The 10,821-nt window shown below is 56.8% G+C and overlaps 1 protein-coding gene across 1 annotated transcript; it reads left to right on the top strand.

Moving 5' to 3' along the window:
• The first annotated feature begins 4,153 nt into the window (after window positions 1–4,153).
• On the top strand, window positions 4,154–10,172 carry CHRNG (cholinergic receptor nicotinic gamma subunit). The gene is made up of 12 exons (XM_012434047.2): window positions 4,154–4,208; window positions 4,399–4,538; window positions 4,784–4,828; window positions 5,005–5,114; window positions 5,661–5,816; window positions 6,993–7,090; window positions 7,452–7,652; window positions 7,845–7,959; window positions 8,153–8,267; window positions 8,895–9,108; window positions 9,298–9,428; window positions 9,999–10,172. The coding sequence occupies exons 1-12, from the start codon at window positions 4,154–4,156 to the stop codon at window positions 10,170–10,172; spliced, it is 1,554 nt and encodes a 517-aa protein (XP_012289470.1).
• The last annotated feature ends 649 nt before the right edge of the window (window positions 10,173–10,821 follow it).

The following is a 10,821-nucleotide window of genomic DNA, read 5'->3' as shown; positions in this document are numbered from 1 at the left end:
CTGCACATTTAATGGGTGGTGATTTAACCCGTTTCCCTCAGGGAGAATTGGTGACCTCATTAACTCAGATACTCAGAAGGTGAGATTTTTAATGTTTGGATGTAACCAAGGAAAAAGAAAAACCATTTAAAACCAAAACAGACCCTAGTTACTTCTGCTTTCTAGCATGAACTATTCACAAAATTCAAAGTACAAAGCTTTAATTTTCCTGTCTAAATAGGAAAGCCAGCTTGTTCTCACACCTGTCAGGTGAGCAGGATGTCCAAGACTTCCCAGAAACAATCCATCAACTCAGGGAGGGCCTGTCTTATGCACAGAGATGAGAGAGGGTCAGCCAGGCGCAGTGGCTCATGCCTGTATCCCACTGAGGCGGGCGGGTAACGAAGTCAGGAGATCGAGACCATCCTGGCTAACACAGTGAAACTCTGTCTCTACTAAAAATACAAAAAATTAGCCAGGTATGGTGGTACATGCCTGTAGTCCCAGCTACTCAGGAGGCTGAGGCAGGAGAATCACTCGAACCTGGGAGGTGGAGGTTAGAGTGAGCCAAGATGGCACCACTGCACTCCAGCCTGGGTAACAGAACAAGACTCTATCTCAAAAAAAAAAAAAAAAAAAAAGAGTGTGCCTAGGACCCTCAGTCACAGTCTTTGCTTCTCTCTGCCTTGCGGTGGCACTGATGGAAGCAGGTCTTGGTCCACCAGGCGAGTCCTCAGTTCTATTAGGCCCTGCTCAAGTGGCTGTGGACTTCCAGAGGAGACAACCCCAAAATGTCACACAAAACCAGAGGGAGTGTCTCTTGCACAGGCTCCCAGGGTCACCGCAGTTGCCACCAGCGGCACCTGCTCCCCCAGCACCATGGTGCTGTCAGGACCGGTCCACTCTGACTGACATGGAACTCCATCTTCTGCCCCAGGAAGTCATGCCCACAGGTACAGCTTTCCAGGAAGCCCGAGAGAATTCCTTACTCTCTCCAGACCAACAGGGCTACCTGGCCTCTTTCAATGGACAGCGAATCAGTAATACATTGGGCTGCAAGGAACAGAAAGCTCAAGGAATTGTAGCTTAAACACAGAAGGTTTCCTTTTTCTCACATAATAATAATAGAGAGGAGGAGGTGACCACGTTGGCTCCACTGTCTACCAAAGCTATCAGGGACCCAGGCACTTTGCTCTCTGCCCAGCCCTGCCTCCGTGGCAAGTTGGCTTTTGTCCTCAGACCTGTTGGCCCCAGGTTGCGAGCTGACAGCCACAGCTGCACACTTAGCACCTATGTTCAGGCAGAAGAGGGGCAGTCATTTCTGATCGCTGACATCAAGAAGCAAAACTTTTCCATAGGCCAGGCAGAGTGGCTCACTCCTGTAATCACAGCACTTTGGGAGGCCGAGGCGGGTGGATCACCTGAGGTCAAGGAGTTCAAGACCAGCCTGGCCAACATGGTGAAACCCCCTCTTTACTAAAAATACAAAAATTAGATGGGCATGGTTGCAGGTGCCTGTAATCCCGGCTACTCGGGAGGCTGAGGCAGGAGAATTGCTTGAACCCAGGAGGCGGAGGTTGCAGTGATCCAAGATCACGCCATTGTACTCGAGACTCAACAAGAAGAATAAAACTCCATCTTAAAAACAAAAACAAACAAACAAACAAAAAACAAGCAAACAAAAAAACTTTTCCATAAAGCCCCTGCAGACATCCCACGGGTTAAAACATCACATGGCTAACCTATCTGAAGGGAGACAACGAAATGAGTATTTTGCTCTATCAGCCATTACAACAGAGGGTGGCAAAGGAGAAGCAGCCTTAGACAATGAGTATTTCTACAGATGATTTTCTCTGAATGGGTCCTGTCCCTGCGCACGTAACCCCTCCAAGGAACTGCCATTCCTCACAGATGATTTACCCTTCGGAAAACACCAAGGAGGCTTCTGGGCTGCCTCTCCCAGAGCAGAGAGAGGAAGAAAATGGGAGGGTGGGGGATAGGGGATGCAGGGACAGATGGTCCGCTCGGTGGCAGTGCTTCCTGATCACGGAGGCCATTGATGAATTTGGCAAAGTGTGGGTATGGAGGAGAGTAAAGAGGTGGAGAGAAACTGGTCTGCAAAAGAGGATAAGAAAATTGCATCTAGGAGCACCAGAGGGCAAAATGGAAAGGCTCAGAAGTGAGAGGGAAGCAAGGGCTTTGTAAATTCCAGGGAAGGTGGGTCACACAGAGAGAAGCTCAGTGCCGGGCAGCGGTCGGGGGCGGAAAGCCCAGGGGGAAGCTCAGGGAGGGGGATGCCCAGTGAGGGAGATGCCCAGGGAGGGGGAAGTTCAGAGATGGAGATGCTCACGGAGAGGGATGCTGAGTGAGGGGATGCTGCATGAGGGGGATTTTCAGGGAGGTGGAAGTTCAGGGAGGGGGATGCCCAATGAGGGGGAAGCTTCGGAAGGTTTAGGGGCTGTCAAGAAATGAGAGTGGGGCTGGAGTCAGACTGAACACAAAGATGGTGGCAGAGGAGCCACCCACAGAGTGACTCAGTGCAAGTGCCCGACTAGAGAAGGCAGCTGCCACCACTCCTGCTTCCCCACCCCCACCTCTGGAAGTCCTGACCAGGGCAGGAGGGACTTGAGACCCTGCTCCAGGAGGTGGGTTCTGAGCCAACCTTTCTTGGGTCTCCAAGGACAGGGCTGACTTCCAATTTACTGACACATATGGAAATGCTACAGACATTCACTGGCCGGAGGAAGATGTCCTCACAGGGCACTTTCCCTCCAGCCCTGAGAGGTCCCTGTCACACTATCCCCTGGACACTGATGGCAGCGTCAAGGGTGAGTGACAGGTATCAGAACCTGAGATTTCTGTTTTGTCCTGGTACTGAGACACTCTGACCTGTCTGCTTATAATAGGTGGTCGGGATGTAGGTGGCCTTCCTTTGCCTGAGGCCACAGCCGGCAGCAGGGCCCCTAGCGCCCAGATCAGCCTCAGCCCTGCCCTTTCTTGACCACAAACCAGGAAGTGTTAATAGATGGAGCTCATTTTCCGACCTTTCCTTCCCCTTCTGGATCCCCTCATCTGACTCTCTGGAGGGCCCCATAAGGCTGTTGGATGATTTAATCAGCATTGAGACCTCACTGAGGAGCACCTAGTCAGGGGCTGTCCTAGTCTCAGGAGCCCTGAGTTCCAGATCTTTCTCAGCCCTTCTTACTTCAAAGCTTACCGGGTCTACGTCCTGTCTCAGGGCAGGTATCTGTTAAGGTGTTAAAGTCCTCCGGGCATATGCCTCTTTCTCCTAGGCACTTTTCCCTCAGTGTCTTGGCACAATAGAATGACCCATGAAAATGTCAGGCTGGTGACAGAGGTCTGGGGTCCTCAGCCATGTCACAAAGAAACTCACACACAAACTCACATGCCAGCTGGGCATGGTGGCTCATGCCTGTAATCCCAGCACTTTTGGAGGCCAAGATGGGTAGATAACTTGAGGTCCAGAGTTCAAGACCAGCCTTGTCAACATGGTGAAACTCCATCTCTACTAGAAATCCAAAAAAAAAAAAAAAATTAGCCAGGTGTGTTGGTGCATGCCAGTAGTCCCAGCTACTCAGGGAGGCTGAAGTAAGAGAATCGCTTGAATCCAGGAAGTGGAGGTTGCAGTGAGCCAAGATCACCACCACTGCACTCCAGCAAAAAACAAAAACAAAACAAAAATCTCATATGCCTACCCAATAACCTTCACACCCACCCAAATCCTGACTCTCTGGAGGGAGCAGGAGGGAGTCCACCTCAGCCCTCTCTGAAGCCACCATCAGGTTCCTCAGTGACCTGCCTTCCCTACCACACCCAACTGGCCCTGGCTGTGTCTTCGGCCCCCATCTGGAACATGGAGGTGGGGCTGGGACAACAGCCTGAGTTGGGGCTGGAAGGTGGATCTCTCTGTTGGGGCAGACGGGGCCCCTGTCTCCCCTCTCCAGCCCAGGTAACCTGAGCTCAGCATTGTGACCATCCTGGAACAGCTGACAAGCTGTGGTCAGACAGCTGGTGGGGCTGGGCTGGGCTGGCTAGGCTGGCCGGGACGGCCGGGGTGGGAGTGTAGGCTGTTATACGACACCCAGAGCCCATCTCTCTCTGCCCCAGACCTTGGAGCTGCTGTCCCACCCGTCACTGAGAGAGCTGAGGCGCCATGCATGGGGCCCAGGGGCCGCTGCTCCTCCTGCCGCTGCTGGCTGTCTGCCTGGGTGGGACACAAAGGAATCTCAGCCTGGGGAGTCCCAGAGCCGGGGTCCACAGCCTCAGGGGACAGAGGGTCTGAGGGCTACTGGGGCCTGCCCTGGACCCAGTTCCCTGAGTCCCCACTTCACACCCCGGGGCCTCCCTGCTCTTTCTGCCTCCAAGCTCCTGCACTGGGCTCACACCTGTCTGTTTCAGGGACCCAGGGCCGGAACCAGGAGGAGCGCCTGCTCGCAGACCTGATGCAAAACTACGACCCCAACCTTCGTCCCGCCGAGCGAGACTCAGATGTGGTCAATGTCAGCCTGAAGCTCACCCTCACCAACCTCATCTCCCTGGTAAGCTGGACGGAGGAAGGGTCAGCGCACCAGGCCCTGGGACCTGCTGGGGATAGCACGGGAGGGCTCCAGCCACCAGGAGTTTGGAGCGCCCCACAGGGGACAGGCTGGGGTCTGAAAAACCCCCATGGTTGCTGGCTGGGTGCTCTCAAGAGGCTGGGGGCTGCTTGGCCCCATCGGTGGCCTATGGGGACTGGCACTGAAGTCAGGGCTGAGCCCTCCATACTGCACACTTACACCCCCAGAATGAGCGAGAGGAAGCCCTCACCACCAATGTCTGGATAGAGATGGTAAGAGGCCATCCTGCCACCCTCCTTCCATCAGGGGCCCCACCCTACCACCCCAAGGCCTCCTGAGAGCGGCCTGCCCCCTCCCTGCCTCTTCTTTCCCCTTGGGCTGCATGCCCACTCCTAGGGGTGCAGTGTACCAGAAGGCAGAGGCCTGGCAACTGCCCCTCCCCCTGCAGCAGTGGTGTGACTATCGCCTGCGCTGGGATCCGCAAGACTATGAAGGCCTGTGGGTGCTGAGGGTGCCGTCCACCATGGTGTGGCGGCCAGATGTCGTGCTGGAGAACAAGTGAGGAGGGGGTACAGGCAGGGGTGCGGGGGACAAAGGACACAGGGTCTGGGCCCAGCAGAACAAGGGGGCTCTGGGAAAAGAGAAAGATGAGCAGAGGGTGCAAATCGGGCACCTGTGGGGCTAGGGAAGAACTAGACGGAGCAGGTGCCGAGGGCAGGGCCCTGGGTATGGCCAGTAGACCAGACCCTACGCCAGGCTGTATCCCCTCTGGGCTGGGCCACCTCTGGGGTGGGCTGCTCCCTTCCCTATAACATGGGGCCGTTGACAGCTCCTACAGAAGCTGGCAGAAGTCAACAAGACAGGTATGAAAAGTGGACCACTGGGGGGCTGGCACATGGTGTGGGCTTAACACATTAGTCTCTATGACTAAGCAGAAATTAGGAGGTGGTGCCTGAGGCAGTCTGTCTGGGGTGGGGGGTGGCAGGCTGGTAGGGACGGGTGTCTCCAGGCCCCTATCCACACAGGGAAGAGGGGCTGCTCTGGGGCTGCGGTGTCAGGGACTGAGCCCACAGCCCCGTGGCCTGGACTGTTCTGTGCATGCAGCGTGGACGGCGTCTTCGAGGTGGCCCTCTACTGCAACGTGCTTGTGTCCCCTGACGGCTGTATCTACTGGCTACCACCCGCCATCTTCCGTTCCGCCTGCTCTATCTCAGTCACCTACTTCCCCTTCGACTGGCAGAACTGCTCCCTTGTCTTCCAGTGAGGCCATTTTTGGGGGAGGATTAAGAGAGCCACTCTCAGAGGGGCCTGCGCAGGGGTGGGGCAGGGGTGGGGCAGGGCCTGGGTAGGGGTGGGGCAGGCCTGGGCAGGGGTGGGGCAGTGCCTGGGCAGGGGTGGGGCAGGGCCTGGACAGGGGTGGGGCAGGGCCTGGGTAGGAGTGGGACAAGCCTGGGCAGAGGTGGGCAGGCCTGGACAGGGGTGGGGCAGGGCCTGGGCAGGGGTGGGGCAGGGCCTGGGCAGGGGTGGGGCAGGGCCTGGGTAGGAGTGGGACAGGCCTGGGCAGGGGTGGGGCAGGGCCTGGGCAGGGGTGGGGCAGGCCTGGGCAAGGCTTCTAGCCTTGGCTCCGGCAACACCTAGAGGCCAAGGGCCTGGTTCCATCTCTCCTGGGCCTCTGTGCCCATCTCAGGCTAAGACGCCTGAAGGTGCCCAAGCTCTCCCTGCTAAGCCCGAGACCCCTCACTCATCCTCCTTCACTGCCTCAGTTTCCTTGCCTGTGGCCCAGGGGTAGACAGTCATGTGTGGGGTGTGTGGGTGAGAAGGCACACAGCATGCATGTCTGTGCACACACGAAACCTTCCGGTTACTGCACACTCCAGGCCCACAGGGAGGCAGGCTGTCCTGTGAGGGAGGGGTCCTGGCTGGGAATCCAGAGGAAGCATGTATGCCTCCAAGCCACCCGTGGGGGTCACTCGGTCTGTTTCTTCAAACCCAAGTGTGGGGAGGAGGGCCTGAGTGAGGGTTCTCCCGTATCTTAGAGGAGCAGTATTTCTACAAGACAACCTGGCAGGGAGACTCCCCTCTGTAGACACTGGGGCCCTCCTTCAGTAGGCATGTATTTTCTACATTGCCATCATCAGCTCCTCCTGCACGACAGCAGTGGGAGGGACAAATGCAGAGTGGCCCTGGGCCCGTTAGCCACGTGAGGGCCCTGAGCTGCAGCCTCCTGGCCCTTCAACTCAATCTTCCTGACTCCAAAGGGCCCTGGGTCTCCCTGCCCTCCACATCTCAGCCCCAGGGTTTCACGGAGAACTCAGAAGCATGGGGCTGCATTTTGTTGAAGCAAAGCTACCCAAAATTGTCCCCAGATGGTCATCCCCAGGCACTCATGGCAGGTCTACCCACTCACATTTAGCCTCTTTCCTCCATGACTCCCAGGTCCCAGACTTACAGCACCAATGAGATTGATCTGCAGCTGAGTCAGGAAGATGGCCAGACCATCGAGTGGATTTTCATTGACCCTGAGGCCTTCACAGGTAACCCCCACCCAGGGGCTCCCCAGGCAGCCTCATCCAGGGCTCCTGTCAGACCCAGCTGCGGTCAAGGCCAGACCAAGGTCAAATCCCTCCCATGTAACTCAAAATGAAGACTACAGCAAACCATAAAATATGTTTTTTAAAAGATCCAACTAAGTTCTGACTTTCCTCATGATAATGACTCCAATTTTGGAAGGAGGGGCTCAAGTATCCAATCTCCCACCCCAGTTTTGTCCCCCAACGGTGCCTTCCCGGCTGGTGCTTCTTAGGGTGCATACTGCCCTTGCAGCTGGGTCAGTCAGGCTGTAGGGATCTGCCTGGCCCACAATCCCTGTGCCCACTCCTGCCTGCCTGCCCATAGAGAATGGGGAGTGGGCCATCCGGCACCGACCGGCCAAGATGCTCCTGGACACAGCAGCGCCAGCCCAGGAGGCAGGCCGCCAGAAGGTGGCGTTCTACCTGCTCATCCAGCGCAAGCCCCTCTTCTACGTCATCAACATCATCGCCCCCTGCGTGCTCATTTCCTCCGTCGCCATCCTCATCTACTTCCTTCCTGCCAAGGGTACCTGGAGCCTATGGGAGGGAGCTGTCCAGTAGTACAGGGTATACCTGGGAGGCTGGGGCGGGCCCTGCCTGGGACACAGAGTGGCACTATGACCCAGGACAGAGGCAGTGGGCTGCTTCTGGGGTAAGGGGTTCCTCCGTGGGTCAGGGAGGTAGGGACCTGCTCTGAGAGCCTCTTGGTCATGGGCAGCCGGAGGCCAGAAGTGTACCGTCGCCATCAACGTGCTCCTGGCCCAGACCGTATTCCTCTTCCTTGTGGCCAAGAAGGTGCCTGAAACCTCCCAGGCGGTGCCACTCATCAGCAAGTAAGGCTGGTCTTCATGCCCGCACACCTACCCCACTTTCCCTTCTTGGGAGCACAATGGCCTCCAGCACTGCCCTCTTGCCTTCCCTCCACCCCACCATCCTTAATTCAGGAGGCCTGAGGTGGGCAGCCACTAAGGGTGGGGGTGGCATCATGGTATGGGCTGCCAGCTCCTGCCCACCCCACCCCGACAGGTACCTGACCTTCCTCCTGGTGGTGACCATCCTCATTGTCGTGAATGCTGTGGTCGTGCTCAACGTGTCCTTGCGGTCCCCCCACACACACTCCATGGCCCGAGGGGTCCGAAAGGCAAGGACCCTCCCTGCCCAGTCCCCCATGCCTCCCTCTCGCCTGCCCCTGGCCATACTCCTCACCTGCAGCATTCCACAGCAAACCCATCTGGGGTGTATCCTGAAGCATGGACCAAAATTGATTACAGTAATACAGTAATAAAATTGCTTACTAGGCGCCAGGGATATTACCAATGTAAACCTATTTCATCTTCATAAAAGCCATATCATCTCCAGTTATAGATGAGGAAATTGAGGTGTACAGAGTAGCCTGCCCAAGGAAGTCGAAAAGGCAGGAGTCTGCCGGGCAGTCTGACCGCAGCCTGTGTGACGTGCAGCCCACCTGCAGCCTTCAGCTGGGGCCTTCACTGCACACGTGGATTCCCAGGCCTGCCCCAGGCATTCTAGGCCAGAACAGCATGAGGGTGCAGGGCAGAAATCTGTAACAAGCGCCCTAGTGATTCTGACATGCGCTGAAGTTTGGGGATCCAGGCTCACGTCCAGTACGGAAAGCTTTACCAAGGCCACGTCACTGCCCTGGTGTGCTGCCTCCACGGTCCCTAGCTGCACAAGCCCTTCACGCCAACCTCCAGCTTCTGCTCCGAAGCTAGGCCTGGCTGCCCTAGCAAAGCCACCCCCTCTCTAGGTGTTCCTGAGACTCCTGCCCCAGCTGCTAAGGATGCACGTTCGCCCGCTGGCCCTGGCAGCTGTGCAGAACACCCAGCCTCGGCTACAGAATGGCTCCTCGGGATGGTCGGTCACCACTGGGGAGGAGGTGGCCCTCTGCCTGCCTCGCAGTGAACTCCTCTTCCAGCAGTGGCAGCGGCAAGGGCGGGTGGCGGCAGTGCTGCAGAAGCTAGGTGAGGCACAGCAGGTGTGCCTGAGGACACTCCTCCCCCGGGACCCCAGCTGGGGAGCCAGGCACAGCAGGAGTGCAGGAGAAGTGTCCAGGTCAGGGAGAGAGGAGCTGGGGTCCCTAAGGAGAGGCCATCTTCTCTGCCTGTTTCTCCTCCATTCTACTCCCAAACCTTATCCTCTCTCTTCATCAGAGAAAGGCCCGGAGTTAGGGCCGAGCCAGTTCTGTGGCAGCCTGAAGCAAGCCGCCCCAGCCATCCAGGCCTGCGTGGAAGCCTGCAACCTCATTGCCCGTGCCCGGAACCAGCAGAGCCACTTTGACAATGTAAGCTGAGTCAGGGTGGGATGGGGGTGGAGTGAGTATCTGGGCTTGGACCTGTAATGGAGACAGGATGAGTGGGGTGGCCAAGGTAGGGGAGTGAGATGGAAAAAGAGGAGGCTGGGCGCCGTGGCTCAACGCCTGTAATCCCAACACTTTGGGAGGCCATGGCGAGTGGATCATCTGAGGTCAGGAGTTTGAGACCAGCCTGGCCAACATGATGAAACCCTGTCTCTACTAAAAATACAAAAAATCAGCCGGGCATGGTGGCAGGCACCTGTATTCCCAGCTACTTGGGAGGCTGAGGCAGGAGAAATGCTTGAACTAGGGAGGCAGAGGTTGCAGTGAGCTGAGCCATGATCACGCCACTGCACTCCAGCCTGGGCAAGAGTGAGACTCCATCTCAAAAAAAAAAGGAAAAGGAACAGTGAGTAGGGAGAACACCTCGGGGGCAGGGGACCATGCAATTAGCCACCAGTTGGGACACAGCCCTGCTGGAAGCCCAAAGATGAGAACGGGACCCAGGGAAAGCCTGGTGCCGCCGCTGGTCAACCCATACCTGCCTCCCACCCTCAGGGGAATGAGGAGTGGTTCCTGGTGGGCCGAGTGCTGGACCGCGTCTGCTTCCTGGCCATGCTCTCGCTCTTCGTCTGCGGCACAGCTGGCATCTTCCTCATGGCCCACTACAACCGGGTGCCCGCCCTGCCCTTCCCTGGAGATCCACGCCCCTACCTGCCCTCGCCAGACTGAGCCAACCAACCACTGCGGGACATGTGGGAGTCACACACGTGGGTCACACGGAGTCTTGTCAGCCACGTTCTCCTACTGAGGTCATAAGCGTGCTCTTCGGGAAGTGCCCTTCAGGACTGTGTGAGCCAAACAGCCCTGAGAAAAGCTGGGGAAAGAGTCCCAGCTGCAGTCCTGGAGTGGTTGGGGGTGGGCTATGGTTAGTGTGCTGCTGTGGTCAGCACCCACGCAGCATTGGCTAGCTTGTCCTGGCACCAGCCACTCCTGTACTCAGCACACCCCCTCACTTAGGCAAAGCATTATTAATTCCCATCAATCTGAAGCCCAAAGGACTCTGTTTTGTATGACACCTTCAGGCTTGGAACTGGCTCCCTTTTTACAAGTTCTCCCTGAAAGAGAGCAGGCAAGAGAGGTGTGAAGAGTAGCAGCCGATGCTTTCTCAAAAGCAGGGCAGCAGCCCATGCCAGCTGGCATCCCCCTCCCCTGCCTGCTGGTACAATAAGCACCCAATTCTCAATAGCCCCAGGCCTTTCCATTCATGTGCATTTTTCTGCCACTGACCCGAAGACGATGTCCTGAGTTTTGTGATCCTTTTTCAGTTTTTGTTGTTGTGTTTAGTTTTGGGGCAGACTGTCACTGTTGTCATGCAAGC

The sequence above is a fragment of the Aotus nancymaae genome, unplaced genomic scaffold, assembly GCF_030222135.1.
Source record: "Aotus nancymaae isolate 86718 unplaced genomic scaffold, 86718_ANA_hifiasm-v0.15.2.pri h1tg000008l, whole genome shotgun sequence".
Classification (NCBI taxonomy): Eukaryota; Metazoa; Chordata; class Mammalia; order Primates; family Aotidae; genus Aotus; species Aotus nancymaae.
The sequence above is the reverse complement of the archived record's forward strand: the minus strand, read 5'-3'. Positions and strand labels throughout refer to the sequence as shown.